General features: G+C 40.3%; 2 protein-coding genes and 1 pseudogene across 19 annotated transcripts in view; 2 read left to right on the forward strand and 1 right to left on the reverse strand.

Moving 5' to 3' along the window:
* UBE3D (ubiquitin protein ligase E3D) overlaps nucleotides 1-9,865 on the reverse strand; it is a 148,002-nt gene extending 138,137 nt beyond the window's left edge. For 4 of the 6 annotated variants that reach the window (XM_026007418.2, XM_072736132.1, XM_072736143.1 and 1 more), the window contains exon 1: nucleotides 9,676-9,865. In XM_026007418.2, the coding sequence (XP_025863203.2) occupies nucleotides 9,676-9,752 (77 nt within the window). In that variant the 5' untranslated portion in view covers nucleotides 9,753-9,865. The remainder of the gene's footprint in view (nucleotides 1-9,675) is intronic. The other 2 variants (XM_072736160.1, XM_072736139.1) reach the window with 1 other exon arrangement.
* LOC112926426 (elongin-B pseudogene) lies at nucleotides 300-697 on the forward strand (annotated as a pseudogene).
* Nucleotides 9,866-12,195: 2,330 nt separating the features above from the next.
* Nucleotides 12,196-23,870, forward strand: part of DOP1A (DOP1 leucine zipper like protein A) — a 110,871-nt gene continuing 99,196 nt past the window's right edge. For 4 of the 13 annotated variants that reach the window (XM_072736211.1, XM_072736226.1, XM_072736164.1 and 1 more), the window contains exon 1: nucleotides 12,205-12,340. The gene's annotated coding sequence lies outside the window, so the exon portion shown is untranslated. Of the gene's footprint in view, nucleotides 12,341-13,198; nucleotides 13,448-23,870 lie in introns of those variants that run through there. The other 9 variants (XM_072736215.1, XM_072736176.1, XM_072736203.1 and 6 more) reach the window with 4 other exon arrangements.

Below are 23,870 nucleotides of genomic sequence, written 5' to 3' on the forward strand. Positions count from 1 at the left end.
TAAGATAGTGGCATATCTGTCTTTGCATCTCTTGATCCTAGCGTGGTTTGTACATTCATTCTCTCTCTCTCTCATTCACTCAATACAGCTTTTTAAAGTTCTGTAATGTGCCAGGTACTGGGACTACCATTAACAAGGTATCTTCTCTGCCCCTCATCCCAAGTAGGGCATGGGCAAGTAAACAGGAATGATTAAGGGAGTATTATAAAAACAACCATGCACTGGCAGGGATAGGACTGGCAGCAGCAGGCCACACTGGCAGGGAATGGGCAGCCCAGCACCCCTGGGACAGGTTCTTCATGATCCAAAATCATAGGACTGCCATCTTCACAGACACCAAGGAGTAGAGCACCATGTTCAAGCTGAAGCATATCCTTGAGGGCATCCTCAAGTGGCCACCTGATGAGCAGCAGTTGTACAAGGATGACCAGCTTCTTTATGATGGCAAGACACTGGGATAGTGTGGCTTCACCAGTTGGATGGTATGGCCACAGGCCCTGGACACTGTGGGCCTGGGCCTCTGAGAAGCTCTCTCTACTCCCTTTCCACCAGATGAATGGTTCAAGGCCCTGCACATGGAGCCCTTCTCTAGCCTTCCTGAGCCATCATGAAGCCACAGGACTCAGGAAGCAGTGGCAATGAATAAGCAGTGCAGTGGGAGGCCCTGGGCCCACCCCTAGTGCCCTATCCCCTCTAAAAGAGATTTGGGTGTCAAAAACAACAACAACATTGTACTTATTCATGATAAACATAGAGTACTATGGAAACACATGGAGGGCTACAGTGACTATCACAGGTCAAGCATTGTTATTTGAACAATGAATGATGAGTGAGTGAAATATTCTTGCTTCTGAGACTAGCATTACAACGATGCTGCATTTTACTTACAATAAAGTACTGTCATTTGATATACAGGATTTTGATAAGGATACCAGGATTACATGAAACAAAAGATACAAGAGAAAGAAATTTCTTGTCAATTTTAACAATTATTTTTTTTTTCAATTTTAAAAATTGAAAAAAATCGGGCAGCCCGAGTGGCTCAGTGGTTTAGCGCCACCTTCGGCCCAGGCTGTGGTCCTGGAGACCCGGGATCGAGTCCCACATTGGGCTCCCTGCATGGAAACTGCTTCTCTCTCTTCCTGTGTCTCTGCCTCTCTCTCTCTCTCTGTCTCTTATGAATAAATAAATTAAATTTAAAATAATGATAATAATAATAAAATAAAATAAAACAATCTAGTGATGTATGAATACCAGATATAAAAGAACCGACTAGTCCAATTTACTACAAATAAAAATCACTTGGTAAAGGCAATCGAGAATAAAACACAGTCCATTCCCTGCCCACCAGGCACTGAAAAGTACAACAGCAGATATAGACCTATAGAAATGATCCTCATATGAAGCTAGAATATGCCTAGAATTCTAACAGAGGTGCCAAGCACTCTGCCTTTTAAGTGTAGACAGCAGGGGCAGGCCATTAACTCCACATCACCTACGTACAAAAGTCAGGCCATCTACTTGAGTATTATCTAAGTACAGAGATCATACCATGTGTTCAGCTGTCAATCTTGATTAGGCCTCTTAATTTGCTTTAGAAGATCCTAAGACTATTTTCTGGTTAGTTCTTTTTCAAAGCATATGGACTTGTACTTAATTGGCAAGAACCTGAGTCTTTTCCAAGGAATATATCCTTAAACTCTTGAGTCAAAAGTCTAGTTCTTTTTTTTTAGAGAGAGATTGTGCGCGCGCAAGAGAGCATGAGTGGGGGAAGGGGCAGAGGGAGAGAGAAACAGAATCCTAAGCAGGCTCTATGTTCAGTGTGAAGCTCAATATGGGGCTTGATCTCAAGATCCTGAGACCATGACCTGAGCTGAAATTAAGAGTAAGATGCTTAATGGACTGAGCCACCCAGGCACTCAGAGTCAATAGTTTTAAGAACTGATATTTAAGAAATAATAGTCCTCTAAAGCAGAGGTCAGAAGGACCAAATGGTATATATTTCAGGTTTTGCAGGCCATTTATGGTCTGTTGCATATTATACTATGTATTTTATTTTTAACAATGCTTTAAATAATGTAAAATCCATTCTCATAAGTTGTACCAAAACAAGGAACAGGTTAAATTTGCGCATGGGACATAGTTTGCTTAACACTGCTCTAAAGATAAATAATTTGTCCATTTTGCTGCTCAGAGATTTTCAAACTGGATTGTGCCACTGGCACTAGAAGTACCTTAAGGGACATCACTACATTTCTACGCCTCACCCCACCCTATCTCTGGCTTACCACTCTTCTTCCCCTTCATGAAAAATTCAGCCAATTTGAGTGGAGTAAGATTAGGCATCAATGCAAGTGTGGGAAAACCACAGCGGCCTGGAGATGTGGAAAACCCAGAAGAGTGAGGAAGGAGGGCATCCACCAGGACAGCCACCCTACAGGGATGTCAGATACCAAGAGGAAGGAAGAGAAACCTAAGTGGGGGTGCGGGGGTGGGCAACTCAGTATAGGGTTTCCAAGCCTGCCCTAGACCGCTCAGGCTGCTATAACAAAACACCAGAGACTAGGTGGCTTAACATACATTTCTTACAGTTCTGATGGCTGAGAAGTAAAAGTTCAAGGTACCTAGAGATTTGGTCCTTGTTGAAAGCCCTCTACCTGGTTGGCAGATGGCCACTTCCTCATTGTAACTTCACATGGCAAAGAGAAGCAGCTTTGGTATTTCCTTTTATAAGGGCACTAATCCCATTATGGTGGCAAAGAGAAGCAGCTTTGTTATTTCCTCTATAAGGGCACTAATCCCATCATGGTGGCTCCACACTCAAGACCTCATCTAAATCTAATTATCTCCCAAAGGTTCCACCTCCTAATACCATCATATTGGGGATTAGGGCTTCAGCATATGAAATTTTGAGGAAACACAAAAATGCATTCCGTAACAGAATCCAAACAGATGAGGAAGGTGTCAACACTGAGGGGAGGTAGGGGAAGAAGCAAAGGATGCCAGCATAAGATTAATTACATAGATGGGAACTGACCAAATAAATGTATGTCATGAGAATAATGAATGCCAGGATTCTCACTGTGGGAGAACAGAGTTATAAAGTGGGAAAGGGAAAAAATCAGAATGGATCCTATGGTAATAGACTAGAACTGAAAATACCTGTGTGAAGTCATGGTTTTCAATGTATATAAAGAGATACAGTAATACAGATGTGTATATGTGTATGTGTGTAGATGTATAATATACATCTACACACATACACATGCATACATTCATACACAAACATTATGCATATGCCACATACACACTCTAGTTTTGTCTACTAGGGCCTGGAAAAAGTGACAGGTCAATAGTAACGAGGATACTTTATGCTCAGATTCTGGTTTCTAAAGGTCATTTTCCAGTTTTATTCTTAAAAAAATTTTTTAAGGTTTATTTATCTGAGAGAGAGAAAGTATGCTACAAGTGGGGGGAGGGGCAGAGGGAAAGAATCTCAAGCAGACCATGCATTGAGCCTGAGTCCGACGTGGGACCCAATCTCATGACTCTGACATCATGACCTGAGCTGAAATCAAGAGTTGGATGCTCAATCAAATCTGCCATCCAGGCAACCTAGTGATTTTCCACTTTAAAACAAATGGACATACACAAAATGATGTTCCTTGAAAAAATAACTACATCCAAGGATGGAACAGGAAAAGAATGAGATGAGACTGGAACATGTTGCTGTGCAAACAAAGAAAAAAATTAAAGAATAATAGGAACATATTTAAAAAGACCACATTACAAAAGAATAATAGAAACATATTAAAATCATCTTGAAGGGACTCCCCCTGGCCACATCTGGTATAAATGTGAGCAAAAAAAGTAAACCCAATGAATAGATGATGATCTTGGGTCCATACTGATGTAAATGAATGAATTAAAAAAAAAAGTCTGATAAGGAACATTGAGCATTTATACATAGTCTCAAAAGGCATCTCCAATTAATACTTATTGATTATACAGTGTCTTGCCCGACTGAATCAGTAAGAGTAGGAAGAGTTGGAACTGGCTATTTCACTGAGCAAATCTGAGATATCAGAAGTATGAAGAACTCTCATTTTGTCACCTTGCAGTATTCTTCCTAAATATTGAAGCTCTTTACAGTATATATCAAAACTACCCATGAGCAGGGGAATACAAGAGGTTTGAGATTCCTATACATGTGACAAAAATTTTTTGTGTTTTTTTAACTCCACCTCAGATTTGCCTTTTTTCTTCCCTGTAAAAGTACTAACCCAGTCAGACGACTTCACCTAGGACCCCATTATGCTGTGCATTTACTGTGAGCTTTTGCCTGCCTGTGCTTTTACTTGTAAAGCCAGAGTGCCCAGTTTCTGCCTTCTGGAATACAGAGATAGTTTTAGCCTGTGCTGCCCTTGTTCTGTAGTTACTCTGATGATAGTCAGTGGGATTCTTGAAGTTTGCAGTATTCTTCTTTCTTGAATGGTTGGGAGAGGAGAAGAGAAAAACATCCTTTTTCTTTTATGATAGTGCAAACTGGCTAAAGTATATGTTCGTATTTCCTTATTATTAAAATACTGTTCAATTTGTTTCTTGAAAAAAGGAAAAATATTTTTGCATAAATGGACTCCACTATTGAAAAAGGGATCGTTTGGGGCACTTGGATGGCTCAGTCGGTTAAGGATCTGCCTTTGGCTCAGGTCATGATCCCAGGGTCCTGGGACTGAGCCCCGAGTCAGGCTCCCTGCTCAGTGGGGAGTCAGCTTCTCCCTCTCTGTTCCACCTCCCTCTCCTGCTCTTTCTCTCAAATAAATAAAAATAAAATCTTAAAAAAAGGGATGCTTTAGATTGAACCATTATAGCTTCAGAATCAATCTTTTCCTAAATAAAAATATCAAAACCAAAAAAACTAAGCAAAAAACAAAACAAAACAACACTTTATGGTGGAGAAAGCAGACATCATCTTACCTACATGCTCAAAGTTAACATATACTTTAATGAAATAAGCCAAAATCCTGTGATACTTGATAGGAGAACACAGCATCACTTCTGTGATATGCTTGCCAAAGATGTACAACCTGAACCTAATCCTGAGGCAACATGAGACAAACCCAAATGGAAAGATATTCCACACAATAATTAGGCTGTAATCTTAAAAAGTGTCAAGATTATGAAGGCCAAGGAAAACTGAGGAACTCTTCCAATTTTAAGACACTAAGGAAACACAACAACGACATATAAGGCATGATTCTGAACTGAGTTCTTTTGCCATTATGGGTATTATGTAGATCAGCGGCAAAATTTGAGAGAGGTCTGAGTATAAGATGGTAGTAACGTGTTTCCTGGTTTTGAAGGTTGCATGTTGGTATGTAGAGGAATGTTCCTATTTGTAGGAAATACACAGTAATGTATTCAGGAGTAACATTAACTTACTCTCAAGTTTGAGACTGTCCAAAAACAAAGATTTTTGAGACCCTAACTGTCCACACCTTTTATATACTTGTGGCTTTCTTCATTGTGCACACCCTGCTTGAAATTATCCAATGACTTCCTATCTCACTCTGAGTACAAGCTAAAATTCTTTTGATGGCCCATAAGACCCAGTGATATACTGGAGGCAGCTGTTAAAATTCCAGGCATTTTGCAAACTAGTTGACATCACTTTGGTAGCTTGACATCATCCATAGTGAAAGTATCTACATCACAGGAATCAGTAAATGTTGCAAATCAGGAAGATTTTTTTGTTAGTTTTATTGGTTTTCTTGGAAAGCAGGTTGTTAAACATTTACTAACATACACCTGTAAGACTATGTGCTCCACCAGGCCACCCACATCTCTCTGATTTTGGCACCCCTTCATGCTTGCTGTTTTCTCAGAGGGAAACAGTCTTTCACCAGGTATTATATAGTTCCAAACCTTTCCCCTTTAAGTTTATTACTCAAGTGTTGCTTTCTCATTTGGAATAAGAGGTTGTAATTTTCTCTCCCTATCCCTTTTTGTTTTATTTTTCTATGTATTTATTTTCGTTCAAATTCATATATATTTTGGGCACCTGGGTGGCTCAGTTGTTGAGTGTCTGCCTTTGGCTCAGGTCATGGTCTCGGGGGTCCAGGGATCAAGTTCCACATCAGGCTCCCTGTGGGGAGCCTGCTTCTCCCTCTGCCTTATGTCTCTGCCTTTCTGTCTCTCTCAAGAAGAAAATCTTAAAAAAAAAATTTATATTTTATTTATTTTGTACAATTTCTGCTCACTTATCACCCACTGCCACCATTATACTATAAGCTAAACGACAGCCAAGAATTTTCATCTTTGTTGCTGTCGTCGTTCATAGCTGGATACCCAGCACTTAGAATCTGAGTTTTTGGGGGCGCCTGGATAGCTCAGTGGGTTAAGCATTTGCCTTAGGCTCAGGTCATGACCCCAGGGTCCTGGGATTGAGCCCTACATTGGGCTCCCTGTAGGGTAGCCTGCTTCTCCCTCTCCCTCCCTCTGCCCGTGGTTTCTCTCTCTCTCTCTCTCTCTCTCTCTCTCGCTCATTCTCTCAAGTAAATAAATAAAATATTTAAAAAATATATTTAAAAAAAAGAATCTGAGTTTTTGGCACTAGAATAGGACCTTAGTAAACATCTGTGGACTCAATGAATGGCTAAGGTTTATCCCAGGAATACTAAAATAGCTTAACATAAACGGATTTTTCTAATGCAATTCACGGATATAAATATGAAAGGGAAAAAAATATGACCATCACAATACATGCACAAATCATTACAGAAAATAAAGTATCTATTCATGATTAAAACCCATAGTAAACTAAGAATAGAAAGGGACCACGCAATCTACCACACAGATTCACCAAGTCAATTTCATCATACCTAGTGATAAAATGCTAGAAACATTTCAAGATTAGGAACAAGAATAAAACTCAATCATATCATTTACATTAACTGGAAACAGACTAAAATTTTTAATTAAAATGCAGATTATCAGAATGTATTCTGAAAAACTCCACCCAGTATATGCTTTTAAAAATTTATATGTAAAGGCAAACATTAACACTAAGAAGACAGAAAGAGATATGTGAGGCCAAACAGTACTGTCAAAAATGTTTTCTGACAAAGATACTGTGTATTTCAATGGAAGAAACGGCACTCTTTTAAACTAATGGTGATGGAACTAGTGGATATTCTTACAGAAAAAATAAAATAAAATTTAACTCCTATCTCACTCCAAACACAGAAAATGAATTTCATCTAAATATAAAAGCTAAAACTATGTAACTCCTAGAAAATAAACATAGGAAAAAACAACCTCAAGATAAGCAAAGATTTCTTAAGAAGCAAACAACACTAACCATTAAAGAAAAAAATGCAATAAACTGAAGTTCATTACAATTAAAATTTTCTGTTCTTGAAAAGACACTATTAAGAAAATGAAAAGGCAAATTTCTGATTGGGAGCAAGCGTTCACAAATTCACAAGGCATAAATAAGAAAGGTCTTATTTCCAGAATCTATAAAGAACTCTGTAAATTCAACAATACAACAAACAGCTTGATTTTTTATAATGACAAAAAATTAGAAGACACACACACACACATAAAATTAGAAGACACCTTCCAAAGGAACATGTATGAATGACCAAAAAGCAAATGAAAAGGTACTTAACATTATTAATCCAGGAAATGCAAATTAAAACGACAATGAGGCTTTGTACCTTTATAGAATTAGGTAATTAAAAGAAATGAAAATGTATGTCTACCAAAAGACTTATATGACAATGCTATAGCAACTTTATTCCTAATAATCAAGTTCTAGAAACCAACAAAATATCCAGCAACAGAATGGATGGATGGATTGTATATTCATACAGTAGAAAACTACTCAGTGATAAAAAAAAATGGACTACTGACATGTGCAATGACACAGATCAAACAGGAATCTCAGAAGCAGTTTTGAAGGAAAGCAGCCAGAATTTAAAAAGTATCTACTCTATGAATCCATTTATATATAGTTCATGAAATGGCAAAACTAATCTTTGTTGAATGAAATCAGAAGAGTGGCCGCTTTGGCTTTTAGGAGAGGCAAGTTGGTGATAAAGTTCAGCAGCCAAAGACCATTGGGAACAAACCAGTCAGATTTCTTCACTTGCTTAAACAAGGGAGAGTAATCTAGGGAAAACTGTGAAGGGGCCCCTTGATAAGAGGAGGTGGGAACTTTGTCTTGTTTTTGTTTTGTGTAAGTTTGGGGTGGTGGATAACCCTGCAAGGTGGACTGGAATTGTAGATACTTATCTCAATGTATGATTTGAGAAGGAGAGGGAGACACAGAGAAAAAAAAAAAAAAAGAAAAAACTATCAAGTATCATCCCCGATTTTACAATTGATAAAGTTCAGACGAAACGATGCTACTCTGGTGAAGAAGCTAGAATTTGAAATCAGTTCTCATGCCAAATCCCAAACTGCCAGATCTATACTTGTCCGATTTAAGGAAAAGAAAGATAAACATCAATCTACCTCGGAGTGGCTCCGTGTAGTAAAAACTTCAGGATTTGAATATCTAATTTACTCTATTTGAAATGGCAGTCACAAGGGAATAATTAAAGGGGGCCACAAACAAGAGAACATTTCTCCTAAAAGTTTTTTTTTTTTCTTATTTATTCATGAGAAGCAAGCACAGAGAAAGAGGCAGAGACACAGGCAAGGGGAGAAGCAGGCTTCCTGCAGTGAACCTGAAGCGGGCCTCGATCCCAGGACCCCGGGATCGTGACCTGAGCCAAAGGCAGATGCACAGGGCAGCCCGGGTGGCTCAGCGTATAGCGCCGCCTTCAGCCCAGAGCGTGATCCTAGAGACCCGGGATCGAGTCCCACGTCGGGCTCCCTGCATGGAGCCTGCTTCTCCCTCTGCCTGTGTCTCTGCCTCTTTCTCTGTGCTTGCTTCTCATGAATAAATAAAATAAAATCTTAAAAAAAAAAAAAAAGGGCAGATGCACCACCACGGAACCACCCAGGTGCCCCTCTCCTAAAAACTTCTCGTAGTAACAAGTTAAACGTTTGTTGACTTCTCATTGGAACGCGGAATACGAATACCACAACGAGCTCCAATAAGAAGCCTGCAAGCTTGGTCAGTCGTTCAGTGAATGTGTCAGTTTTTCTGCAGAAAACAGCGTGGATGGGGGGGGGAGGGGGAACAACCTAACCGAGTTTATGTACAAAATAGGAAGCTCACAGTGGAACTTAACCCTCTGATGAGAAGCCCAGGAAGAAGCAGGCAAGGCTTTTTGTTTGTTTGTTTTTGTTTTTTTTTTGGAAAAGCCGGGCACTGTTAATGTTACATCAGTGCTCCTCAAACTTTGGTGTATTCTGAGTCCTGGGAGGCGTGTTAAAAGAGAAGTTCTGAGTCAGCGGGTCTGGTGTGGGGCTGAGACCTGCATTTCTTAAAAAGAAAACAAAACGAAACCTCCCAGGTGATGCCGAGATTGCCAGTCGAGGAGGGAATAAAAGCACGAGGGTGCGGGAGGAGAAGCTCCACTCTGAGCAAATGACAGGCTCTAAGCAACTGGGAAGAAAGTCACAGCTCGTCCCTCCGAGGGAGGCGGAGGCTCCAGGACCAGCAGCGACCCCGGCTAACGCCCCGTGCCTCGGGGCCCACGCGCCCAGCGCCGGCCTTACCCGAGGACGAGCAGCGCGCTCTGCAGCCGTCTCCGCACCTCCAGGAACACGCGCGTCCCCGCCGCAGCCGCCCCCATGGCGGGCGCCCAGCCGCAGGCGCTGGGGACGAGCGGCCACCGCGGCCGGAGCGGCGGCACGTGCAGCGGCGGCGGCGGCGGCGGCGGCGGCGGCGAGGCGGGGCGGGGCGGGCCTCCCGCGGGCCTCCCGCCCGGATCCCTGCGCCGACACAGCCCGCCAGCCCACAGCGCCACCTGCCGGGCGGAGAACGCGCAGCCGCCGGGACTCCACCTGGGGGCGTGAGCGTTTCCGGATGCTGGCCTGGGTCCGAGGGCTGACAAAGGTGGGCAGGGAGAGCCCAACTGCCCTCCCGCTCTTCGTCTTGTGGGCGGGGCCCGATGCGCTGCTCTCCCAGGATCCGACCTTAAAAATCTGAGCCGAGTACACCCCTTTGACTAGCGTGGGTGGGAATGAGGCTGCAAGAGCGGGGGATGAAGGATGCAGGAGATGCAGGCGGGCGCTGACCTCCCAGGAGGCTCGAGAGCCGATTTCTCCACCCCAAAACACAATCTTGTTTCGTTTCCTAATAAACGGCAGCATCTTCTGTATGAACTGTGGTCAGTCCCTTGGTAGTTCTCCTCTGAGGCAACGAACGTCCAGGATTGACTTGGCATTGCTTCTGGGTTCAGACGCAATGGCTCTAAGACCGAAACGGGTGCAAAAATGTAAGAGGTTTTGTTATCAATAAAGAAGAGCATGTAGTTAAGTCCAATATCGTGAATCACAGGATTAGCCTTTCCTATCATCTTTGAGAAAAGGAAAATGAGAATGATTCCACAGGTACATTTCCGCTCTCCACGTTTTGTAGAGGTCGACACTGATTCACAGGAGTCCTAGTCTTATTACTGCTAGAAGATAATTTTGGAAAGTTTTACCTCTGCTGTAAGGCCTGCTTCTCCCTCTGCCTGTGTCTCTCATGAATAAAAATAAAATCTTAAAAAAAAAAAAAAAAAAAAAGCTGTTCTCAACTCCTAGCATTCTTTCCAACTCTCCATACTTAAGATAGAGGGAAATGCTTAAAAATGGGGAAATATTAAAATGTAAGGCAGGGTGGTAAACTTATAGTAAGGATTCTTTAAAAACAAGAGGCTGGGGGCACCTGGCTGGCTTGGTAGGGGGAGCATTGGAGGCTTGAGGTGACCCCGACCAAATTGGGTGTAGAGATCACTTATAAGTGAAACCTTAAACAAAAACCAAGAGGCCGTTAGGTTTTAAAAACAAACAATGATGGCTTGTATTCAGAAAATCATGTCCATTGATAGCTTCTTAATTCGAAGATTTTCCAAATAATAAATTCACTTCCCTAGAGATCCTATTTTAAGACATCTTCTAAGGTCAGTATTTGCAGTTTTTAATTTTTTATTTATTTATTTATTTATGATAGTCACAGAGAGAGAGGCAGAGACACAGGCAGAGGGAGAAGCAGGCTCCATGCACCGGGAGCCCGACGTGGGATTCGATCCCGGGTCTCCAGGATCGCGCCCTGGGCCAAAGGCAGGCGCCAAACCGCTGCGCCACCCAGGGATCACCAGTATTTGCGGTTTTTAAGTTTATTATGGTGCTTCACAAATTCCTGTATCCACCGCAATGATTCAACATCATGGTTGGAGGTAGCAACACAATGAAGAGAGTCAAGTTTACTACTACCTTCCTACCTCAAATAACGGTGATCATGGGTGATGGTTTCAACTCCTAACCTCTTCCACCTTTAGTTCTCAGGCCTATTAAATCTTAAATGCTGCCACATTGTATTGAAATCTTTAACAGTCTTAGCGCAGCATGCTCTTCATACTTGATGTCTGATTATTTTTAAAGATTGCTTTATTGTACAGTCACACATTCGTAAAAACAACAACAACAACAACAACAACAACAACAAACCTTTTTGTTTCTTTGACCCTACAGTTTAGGCAAAAACAGTGCAATCCTCCCTGCTGCAACTACATGATTTAAAGAGAACATAAAGTTAAAATGTTTCCAAATCTGGTAACTATGTATCTCCTAACTTCAGTGTTCCAATTTCTCTGAGCCTCAAGGTCCTCATATGAAATATCGAGGAATCGTTTAACACTGAAAGGATTGTTTAAATAATAGATAAAAGCTGTTCTCGGGCAGCCCTGGTGGCTCAGGGGCTTAGCGCCGGGCCTGATCCTGGGGACCCGGGATCGAGTCCCACGTCGGGCTCCCTGCGTGGGGCCTGCTTCTCCCTCTGCCTGTGTCTCTCATGAATAAATAAAAATGAAATATTTAAAAAAGAGAAAAGCTGTTCTCAATTCCTAGCATTCTTTGCAACTCTCCATCAAGACGTGGCTGGCCCTGCGAGTCGAAAACCCCGGCTCTTCCGTTTGGAGGCCCACCCCCCTCAGTCGGTGGCCTCGGGCGGCTTCCCCCGCCGTGCGCTTGAGGGCGCTGTGGCGACAGCCAGCGCCTGGAGGCGAGGCGCCGACCGGGGGGCGGAGACCCGGGGCCGTCGACGTCGACGCCGGCGTGGGCGCGGGCGCAGTGCACGCTGGGAGCTGTCACTAGGCCCTTCGGCTCCCGGCCTCCGCGTCGCTGCCGCGGTTGCCAGGAGAGCGGCGCCGGCGGGGAGCGGCCGAGCCCACGGCAGGTAACAGCGTCCCCGCCCCCCGCGCGGTCGCGAGGCCACTGCGGGTCCTGAGCTGCGTCCGCGGCCAGGCTGGTTGCGGAGCCACGGGGACGCCCCGCGGGGCAGGCTGCTGCGGCGTCGGGGGTGTTGCCGCCCTGGCCCCGCCTGGATCCTGAAACCCGGCTGGCCGCCCTCGGGTTTCCGGAGAGGCGGGCGCCGCGCGGGGCTCGGCGGGCCGGGGCCGGGGCCGGGGCCGGGGCCGGGGCCGGGGCCGGGGCCGGGGCGGGGGCCGGGCGGGGCGGGGGCTCGGGGGCGGCCCAGGCACGGGCGGCCGCTCCGGAGCCCTCTGCGCTGGGGCCCCGCGGCGCGCAAGGTTGGGGTGGAGGTCGCACCTGTGCGGGCGCGGCGCGCGGAGTAACCCCTTTGTTGGTGGAATCGGGGTTCGTGCGGTCTCGCTCGCCGCCGGGCTCTCCTGGGATGGAGGAGACGCGAGTGCCGGCCTTGGTTAATGGTCCGCGTTGGGGGATTGGGAGGGAGCGCGCAAGTTTATTAGAGGAAGTCAGGTTAGTCCTGCGGAAGTTGTTGGCCGGGACCACCTTTGATTCTCCAGCCCTTTAAAGTTGCAGCACAACAATAGTTACTAGTTCGGTCCCTCGCATTCTTCTCCCCGCCCCTGGGGAGGGTGGGGGGGTGGGGGGGTATACCGCTGCTTTAAAAACGGAAAGGATTGTGTCTCTTACGCTGTCTTCTAGTTCTGCGGAGTTTGGGAAATAGATTTTGCGATCATCTGCTTTGGAGAGTGTAGTTAGAGCAATCAAAACAGGTGGGGTTTTTTTTTTTTGTTTTTTTTTTTTTTGCGTGTGTGTGTGTGTGGTTTTTTTTTTGTTTTGTTTTTTTTGGTTTTTTTTTGTGAATTACGAAAGAAAATAAGGAAACTAAGCGCTTGCCTGACAAGCCCAGAGCTGCGGAAAGACATAAATTTCTCAATTTTCGGTGTTCCTGGCTTTCTTCTACGCAGACAGACCTCGTATGTTGTCAATGGATAGTGTATGTCGACGTCGTACGCCAAGAAATTCACCGTCTGGGAAACACAGTGATTGAGTTGAGCCGACAGAAGTGGCCACGAGGGTAAATTAAAACCAGTTTCAGGACAAATGCTTTATTTCAGGGAGTAAGCCGCCCCTCTGAAGAAATTCCTCTGCACCACTAAACAGTTGTAAATCTCTAGGTGATTCTAATTGTTAAGAACCCTGGTCTTGAAGGAAGAATTAAAAAATACCTGAGTTAATACACAGACCAGAAAATGTGACACCATAACCAAAGTGTTAGGTGTGAATTCAACGTCTGACTATATATACAGTTTAGAGAGTCTTACTTTGTTGTTAAGGTAGTAGAAAGAGCCCCGGCCTGGGAATGAGAGATTTTGTTCACATTCTTTGTCCTCCAGCTGACCAGATGTGCTCCAAAGTCTCTAGTCATCTGTTTAAAGGAATTTCATGAGATCAGAATTTTCCAAACCAGTGTTTCACCTGAACACTTCTCAATCCAGTAACAGCCTTACTGCCCCAGCAGTGTTCCATGACAAATAATTTAGGAGCACATTGGGTTAAATCATGCCCTACCTAGCCAGAAAGCCTATATTCTCATGGCCAACTTGTTAACATCTAGAATACAATTACGTAGGACACCAGTCTGGAAATTACTGTCCAGATCTTCCTCAATTTATGATGGGGTTATATATCAGGATACATATATATACATATATATGTGTGTGTGTGTATATTTTTGCAGAAGTACACAACTTTAATAACGATAGATGAATGGAAACAAAAAGACGGATATAACACAGTAGGACAGGGGTGAGGTAGGGATGGAAGGGACAGAGGGATCACAGCAGCCAACGGGTGATTCTTTTGATGCCCTGAGGTCATGAGACACTTGACTCATGTCACCAATAACTGCATGTTGAGCAAACCACCAACTCTGGAAGGCAAGTAGTGGTACTATTGCTGAGCTTAGAACTGGGGCAGGGGTCCTCTCTGTCACAGAGTGGTTTTTGTTTTGTTTTTGTTTTTTTACAGAGTGTTTGTTAATTCTCAAGATTGCCTGGGCTCTTGAGTGTTAGGTCAGCATTGTAACATCAGGAGATGGCCTCTTGAGCACATGTTCCCCAACACGAGGTGGAGAAACAGGTCCCCCCTCCCACTCAGAGTAACCAGGATATATCCTGATAACCCCACCATAAATTTAAAATGTCAAAATTTGGAAAGGCATTTACTATATCTAACTTAATGTTAAACATGTGCACATTACTTACATTAGCCGTCGGGCAGAATCATCTGTCAAAGGTCATTTTACTATAAAAGTTTCGAATATCTCATATGACTTACTGAATACTATACTGAAAGTGAAAAACAGAATGATTGTGTGGATAAAGAATGGTTGTAAATGTATCAGTTGTTTACCCTCATGATTGCAGAGCTGACTAGTTGCTGAGGCTTATGGCCACTGGGAAAAAGGGTAAATTGAACTCTCATGAGTTAGACTGCCTGTGCTTGAGCTGGGTCTCCGTTCAGCTCTAAAATTCCCTACGTTACGCTTTTTAGCTCTCAATTTAAGCTTTCTGGGGCATAAAGATCTAGTGGCAATTCACTGGTATAACAAAAGGCTTGTATTTTCCTTATTAAAATATTAAGGATGCACATAGGTTTCAGTGAACTTTAATGCTTTTATTTATGGCTGAAGAAGACTATATTTTTTTTCTGGTCTCTTGATGCTTTTTCTATAACCATAATTTACATTTTGGATTTGATTTTGTGGTTAAGTCATTGATTTTATTGAGAATGGCATTTTAAAGTTCCAACAAAACTTGTTGATTAGGGCATTATTTTTACTATGCAAGAGTTCCCTCTTTAGTCATTAAGTTCTTAAACTATGAAACATAATAAAAGTCTCTTGAAATGTACTTAATAATAATTAAATTTAAGAGTTCAGTTCATTGGAAAGAGTTCAAGGTTAAAACAAATTCTAAGGCAGTCATTTCTGAGTTGCTTACATATAGGATCTAAGTGTTGAATACAATCTTAAATTATTTTGTTAAATTCTGTCAGGTGTCGCTAGCAAACAGCCAGTGTGGCCACTTTAGTCTGTTCTTTGTTACTTTGTTAGGAGTGAGTGCTATTATTGTGCTCTTTTGTTAGAGGGGGACAGTGGTGGGAACAATACATTTAATAGGTAATCCCTAATTGAGGTAAGCTTTCTTCCTGAAATGAAACTGTTGAGAAGTATAGAGCTGCAAGTTTTGTGTAATGGCTTATAGTTTTTATTGAAATTTTGCAATACAAAAATAGGTACTTTTGGTTCCCTCATCTTTAAATGGTGATTTCTTTTTATTGTATTTGCCTATTTACCTCCTCCTCCCCAAGCTATCCAAGCCTAAAACCTCAGTATTTTTCCATTGCATAAGTCAGAAACATGGTACCAAATTTAAGGAAAAAATTACAGATAATGTACATTCATTTTATGTGTGCATTATATAAATACACCAGCATAATCAAGATTTGGAACATGTCACCACTCAGGCCTGTATTGTTATGCTTTTGCTTTCTTTAAATGCGTGCTCTCCCAGGCTTGGCATGTCTACATCATGTTATCCTAACTTCAGTGCCACCTTGTCTGTGAATCCTTTTTTGATTACCTCATTTTGAATTTTTTTCTCTTCTGACTTTCCTGTCAGCATATATCATTCTTTTCTGTCCTTGATGGCTAAACCAATGGTATGCTCATAGTTCATAGTAGGCACTTATATTTATTTGTTGACCAAATGGGTAAGTGAAGTATTTCTCAAATGTCAATCATTTCTACATCATCTTCAAAATTTTGGTCGTATCTGCATATTTTCTGTATACCTATTTTCTTTGTATTTCTCTATATCCATGTAGTTATTAACATAATTTTTAGAGAAAACTTGAAATAATCACCATAAATAAAAAGTAGGTATCACTTGCCATCAACGGAATGTAGACATAAAGTTGAAAATAAGCAAACAAAACTTGTTAAATTCTGGAAACTACTGGATATTGAACACTCTAAGCCTAAAACTTGCTGTTCTTTGTTTAAAAGGGAGATTAACAAGAATTACAAAGGTGTTGATAACATTCTGCTATCAATAGGAGAACCTCTGATGCAGTCAGAGGAAATGCAAGAGAATGAAGAGGGAATAAGTTCCTCACTGATTCAGTGTCCCTTAGCCCTCTCCTTGGGCCCCATAAAATCATCTCACATCTGATTGGTGGCCAAAATTTGGGGAGACGCTGGATTAATCAGGGCCTGAAAATTCCTTAGAATTTTATCTGTGAAAGAATTGGAAAATAAAACCTTAATTGCAAATTAAAAAGTGTACTAGAATTAACTTGAAAAATACAATAAAAAGGCTTAATCATTATTGATTTAGGTTAAGTATCTTTTTTTTTTTTTTCAAAAAATGCTTTTAATGTTACTGATGTTACTTTTACAAATAAAACATTCAGCGTTTTATTAGGAAATCATAGTTGTAAGATAAACCTTTGAAGCTAAAGAAATCTAAAAATCAGTGGGAACCTTTTATATGACAAAGTGATGACTGTTGATTCAGGAGTGATGAAATGTTGATGATATATGTCTATCTGCCATAGCTCCTATAAGCATGGATAAGGTAATAAACTTAAGAGAATATAATAAGGGATCCCCGGGTGGCGCAGCGGTTTGGCGCCTGCCCTTGGCCCAGGGCGTGATCCTGGAGACCCGGGATCAAATCCCACGTCAGGTTCCCGGTGCATGGAGCCTGCTTCTCCCTCTGCCTATGTCTCTGCCTCTCTCTCTCTCTCTCTCTCTCTCTCTCTGACTATCATAAATAAATAAATAAAAGAGAGAATATAATAATTCCTTTATTTCTTTCATTACTTTTTAAGTTTGATCTAGGTTTTAATATTTCCATCCTGCAGAAGACATTTTTGACCTTTTTTCTTCTGAGGTAGTGAAAAATTCTCTTCTCATGGAAAGAGTTTAATGTGAATAGGTAGGAAAATAAATTACCTACTCTTGTTCTATTAAATATATCCTGTATTTCAACTTGCTGTGGTTATTTTCAGGCTTATATCAATATTGTGAGCTTAATGTTTAAATTACCATTATTTCATGTTCATGAACAAAGAGTTCAGGTAAATAGACAATTTAGTTTGGTGTTTCTTTTTTCCAAAAAATAATTTATCTGAATGGTAATACTAGGTTTATGAGTATAGACAATAATTTGCTATTCAACCAGAGGTCAGATTGCTGTTGATCTAAGGTTATGGGATACAGCCTCAATTTGGAATTAAGAAAAGAGCACTCCAGATGAATAGTCTTTATTTCATAAAAGACCTTTCACTCAAATAAGTAGTTTCTTTCCTGTGTCTCTACTGTAAAATAAAGAAGCAAGATAGAAGCAGTGCAGATAAACTTTTTATTATTTGAAGGTAACAACTGACTAATCGGAGAAACTATAAAAAACACAGCAGTCTTAGTCCTTTAAGTTATACAGATAAATAACCTTACATTTCCATTTGCTCTTTTTGTGTGCTGTATCAGCTACTTGAAACCCTTAGAATGTTTGTTAGTATAATCAATCAAATTTTCAAGATAGCTGGAATTTTTGTATATTGTACACCCTAAATGTCATTGCAGTCTGATGTTATGCTTTCTGCTTGTCTTCAGTGTGATACACTTTGCACAGTGACTTTTCATATACACTTAACACATATACACTTGACCATATTTAAAATTTCCTGGACAAAATTTTTTCTCTGTAAAAAAAAATAGAATATAGTATTTGCTTTAAAGTTAGTGTCTGTCATCTTGGGAAGAAAAATATTTAAATGACTTCCCATTTTATATACCAGCAATTCCATGAATGTTACTACCACCCTTAAGTTAGGAGTCCACCTTTAAGCCTGAAGAGGGATTCCAGCAACATGATTATTTTTATGGCACCTGTCATTTTATTGGAAGGCTATCTTCAAAGCATTGTACCCCAAGCCTTCCTGATTCTATTAATTTGAGGTTACCTGTTAGTTTTATGTGATGTGATTACTGCTGTGTTATTATGTCTTTTAAGTTGGGTGTGGTTTAAAAAGAAAATATTCAGTAGGTTGCCTTCTTGTTGATTGATTCCTTCACTGTGCAAAAGTTTTTTATTTTGATGTGATCCCAATAGTTACTGCTTGTCTTCCCATTGCCAAAAACCACGTATCTAGAAAAATGTTGCTATGATCAGCAACAAAACTCCAGGTTTTCCAGGGTTTGGTGGGGGTGGAGAAAGGGGACAGTTAATCTGTTGGCTGTGAGAGACCCTCCTGGGATATGAGAGAATGGTGGTTAAAGGGGCACTAACCTGGAAATCTGAGCATACCTGGACATTGACGCTGATGTGACCATGCTTAGGACATCACTAGCACCAGTCTGGTGTATAACCAGAGCACTTACCAGATGGCTTGTGAAATCCCCCCTCAGAAGGAATTGGTGCTATAAAGAACAGTGTACTGCCCAGGTCCTTGACAGGTGTTATTATGACCCAATTAAAGTTTCTGTGTTTTGGTTAAATATATATATATATATATATATATATATATATATATATATATATATATCAGAGATCAATGTCTATGAGATTGATCATGTCTGTCTAGATGTCTGTGACATCTAGAGAATGTCAATTGACTATGATCAATGTCAGAGAAATTACTACCTCCGTTTTCTTCCAGGACTTTTATGGTTTCAGGTATCACATTTAGGTCTTTAATCCATTTTATTTTTGTGTATGATATTAGAAAGTAGTAGTTCAGTTTCTTTCTTTTGCAGATATCCATCCCGTTTCCTAGCATCATTTATTGAAGAAACTTTTCCCCATTGCATATTCTTGCCTTTTGTCATAGAGTAGTTGACCATTTAACTGTGGGTTTATTTCTGGGGTCTGTATTCTGTTCCATTGATCTATATGTCTGTTTTTGTGTACTATACTGTTTTGATCACAGCAGCTTTGTAGTAAATCTTGAAATCTGGAATTGTAATACCTTCAGCTTATATCCAATAAGAGGTTAATATCCAAAATGTATAAAGAACTTATACAACTCAACACACACACACACACACACAAACAACAACAAAAAAAACCCCAAACGATCCAATTAAAAAATGGGCAGAGGACCTGAGTAGACTATTGTCTAAAGAAGACATACAGATAGCCAACAGATACATGAAAAGATGCTCAGCATCACTAATCATCAGGGAAATGCACATCAAAACCACAATATGATATCACTTTACACCTGCCAAAATGGCTAAAATGAAAAAGACAAGAAATAATAAGTGTGATAAGGATGTGGAGAGAAAAGAACCCCCATGTACTGTTGTTGGGAATGCAAATTAGTATAGCCAGGATGGATAACAGTATGGAGGTTTCTCAGAAAGTTAAAAACAGAAGTACCATATGATCCAGTAATTCCGCTGGGTATTTATCCAAAGAAATGAAAACACTAATTTGAAAGATATATGTACCTCTATGTTTATTGCAGCATTATTTACAGTAGCCAAGATATGGAAGCAGCTAAGTGTCCACTGACAGATGAATGGTTAAGGAAAATGTGATACAGACACACCATAGAAAATTACAGACGTAAAAACAATGAGATTGTGCCATTTGCAACAAAATGGATGGACCTAAAGGGTATTGTGCTAAGTGAAATAGGTCAGACTGAAAAAAGCCATACAGTATGATCTCACTCATATCAGTAGTCTAAAGAAGCTGACAAAAAGCAGGATCAGACCTATAAAAATACAGAGAACTGATGGATGTCGAAGGGGAGGGGGTGAGGAGATACGCAAAATGGGTGAAGGGTAGTGGAGATACAGGCTTCAAATTATCGAGTGGATAAATCAGGGGAATAAAAGACACACCATGAGGAATGTAGTCAATGATATTGTAACAGCATTGTATGGTGACAGACAGTAGCTAGCTACACTTGTGGTGAGCATACCATAATGTGTAAAGGTGTCAAATCACCTGATACTAATGTAACATTGTGTGTCAACTATACTCAAAAAGCTGTTTTAGAACATGAGAGACTCCTAACTCTGGGAAAAGAACAAGGAGTGGTGGAAAGGGACGTGGGTGGGGGGTGGGGTTGACTGGGTGACAGGCACTGAGGGGGGGGCACTTGATGGGATGAGCACTGGGTGTTATGCTGTATGTTGGCAAATTGAACTCCAATAAGAAAAAAAGCTGTTTTAAATAAAAATTTTTAATTTATTTTAAAATTTAATTTTAAAAGTTTAAATAAAATTATTTAATTTACATCTATGGCTGTATGACAAAGTATCTCAAAATGTAGTGACTTAATGAATACCTCTCAGTTTCTTTCAGAAGGGATTGGGGAGCAGTTTGGCTGTGAGTTTCTGGCTTAAATTTTGTGAGGTTGCAGATATTGGCCTGGACCATAGTCATCCTTATGTATGATTGAGGTTGGAGAACCCCTTTCTAACGTGGTTTGCTCACATACTAGCAAGTTGTTTCTGGCTGTTGAAGGGAGGCCTAAGTTTCAATGCATAAGGCTCCTTAAAGTGTCCCTATCACACATAAAGGCTAGAATGAGTGATCCAAGAAACAGCACATAGGCTAGCAGTAATTTTGTGTAGGACAGGTGACTATACAAGAGAATGAATATCAGGAGTTTCAGTATCATTGGAGGCTATCCTGGAAGCTAGCTTCCACATTTTATAAAGCTAATATGCATTCATGTCACTAGTAAGCAGTACATACTTAATCAGTATGCGGTTTATACATAGCTCATGGTTTTAGAATTTTTAAAGATTAACTTAACACTTGATTATATTACTAAATGAAGCAGGTACTTTATCCACAAAATTCTTAGTTTCTGTTTTTCTTTGGGGGATGGTGGGTTGATTCTTGGTTCAAATGTAATACTAAAGATGCAGATTTTATTCATTTTGGTTTTCCTTTATTTCTAAGATGAATGAAGGAGGGAATGCCACATGTTACACAGCTGCTGTTTGATTTGCTATGGAGATGTTATTCTTTTTTAAAAAATTAAGCTTAATACCAAAAAGAGGGAATAATGTGCATGATTTTAAAACTATACAAAAAGTATACGGAGAAAAGATTCCCTTTCCTTGGCCCTTATCTATGCATTTTCCACCTGGCCAACTGGAAGTAAGCAGTTTTATTTATTTATTTATTTATTTATTTATTTATTTATTTATTGCATGTTTTTTCAGAGCTGTATCATATATATGCAGATAATATGACTATATATTTTTTCCCTTTTTGTATAAATGGTAGCATACTGTGAACACTGTTGTGCACATTGATTTTTTTCTTTTTTCTTTTTTAGTTCATATATTTTAGGAGCATTATCTGAATTGGTACATACACTTTATTCATTCTTTTTACCAACTGAGTGTATTCTGTTGTCTTCAATTCATATCACCGTTATTGGTTATTTACTGTGAGTCAGCTGGGACTGACTAGGAGCTGGGGATGTGAAAGCTAAAACTGATGGATGAATACTCTGTCACAGGGATTAATACCCTTGGGAGTCAGGGTTCGATTAAGTAAAGCAAAGGAGGTTCTGTAGCAGAGAAAGTATAGTGTGTAGTGGGAGTTCACAGAAGGGAGATGTACATATGAGTGTTGGAAATAGAGAATAGTTAGGGAAGACTTCACAGCAGAGGTAAGATCTGAAGCCTGAAGGATGAGTAGGTACTAGTCAAGTTAGGATTTAGTGTTTCAGGCAGAAGGAAGTTTTAAAAAGACTTCAAAACCTATTACAACTTTAAAACAGTGTGGTACTGACAGTAGAGGCAAACATGTACACCAATAGAGAGGAATAGAAAGCCCTGAAATAAACCCTGTGGTCAAATCTTCAACAGAGTGCCAGAGCAATCTATCGGGTTTCTTCAAAAAAATGGAATTGAGAAAACTGGATATCCATATACAAAAGAAGGAAGTTGGAATCTTATTTTATGCTAGCTAGATAAGAAATAACTCAAAACAGAATACCTAAATATAATACCTAAAACATAAAACTAGTAGAAGAAAACATGGGAGAAAAGCTTCATGACATTGGTTTTGGCAATGATTTCTTGGATATGACAACAAAAGCACAGGTAACAAAGGCAAAAATACACAAGAGGGACTATGTCAAACTTAAAAACCCTTATTCATCAAAGGATACAATCAAAAACATAAAAAGGCAACCTACCAGAATGGGAGAAAATTTTCAGAAGTGATATATCTATATCTAAAGGGCATATCCTGAATATATAAAGAAATGCCACTCAGCAACAAAAAGACAACCCAATTAAAAAATTGGCAAAGACCTGAATAGACATTTCTTCAAAGATTATATACAAATGGCCAAGGCATATGAAAAGATTTTCAGCATCATTAATCATTAGAGAAATGCAAATCAAAGCTACCATGAGATGCTACCTCACACTTATTTCCATGGCTACTATCAAAAAACTGAAAAGTGTTAGTGAGGATGTGGAGAAATTAGAACCCTTATGTACTATTGGAAATGTAAAATGGTGCAGCTGCTATGGAAAACAGTATGGTGGCTCCTCTTAAAAACAGAGCTGCCATATGGTCTAGCATTCTCACTTCTGGGTATATTGAAAAGAAAAGATGATCCTGAAGAAATATTTTCATACTCAAGTTCATAGCAGCTCTATTCACAATAGCCTAGTGGTAGAAAATATAAATGTCTGTGAATGCATGGATGGATAACTACACATATAGAGTCAAATATTAATCTTAAAAGGGAAGGAGATCCTTGGGCTCCATGCTGGGCATCAGCTTACTTAAAAAAAAAAAAAGGGGGGGGGAAATCCTGTCACACAGTACAATATGGATGAACTTTGAGAACATTATGTTAAGTGAAATAAATCAGTCACAAAAAAGCCAAAATATCGTAGGGTTCCACTTAACATGAAGTATCTAAGGTAGTCAGAAGCAGAAAGTAAAATGGTGGTTGCCAAGGGCTAGGAAAGAGGGAAAAGAAGAGGGTTTTGTTTTGTTTTGTTTTGTTTTGTTTTTTGTTTTGTTTTTTTTTAATGTGTGTAGAGTTTCAGTTTGGGAAAATGAAAAAATTCTGGAGGTTAATTGTACAATGTGAATATACTTAATACTACTGAATTATACACTCAAAAATGGTTAAAATGATAAATTTTATGGTTTTTTTAACCACAATTGGAAAAGATAAATGACATTAAACTTTTAGAAACATAAAACATACATGCCTTTTAAAATGCTATCCTGTAATGAAAGCCACGTTTCTAAATACTGAAAAAGGAGCTGATTGAAGAATGAACCTAGAGGGTTTGAATCAGAAGATATTGTACTGGCTCAGTTGGTAGAATATGTGAGTCTCGACCCTGGGACCATGAGTTCAAGCCCCACGTTGGGCATAGAGCTTACATGAAAAATATACAGAGTCACAACATTTTGAATATAGGT

The sequence above is a fragment of the Vulpes vulpes genome, chromosome 1 (assembly GCF_048418805.1).
Source record: "Vulpes vulpes isolate BD-2025 chromosome 1, VulVul3, whole genome shotgun sequence".
Classification (NCBI taxonomy): Eukaryota; Metazoa; Chordata; class Mammalia; order Carnivora; family Canidae; genus Vulpes; species Vulpes vulpes.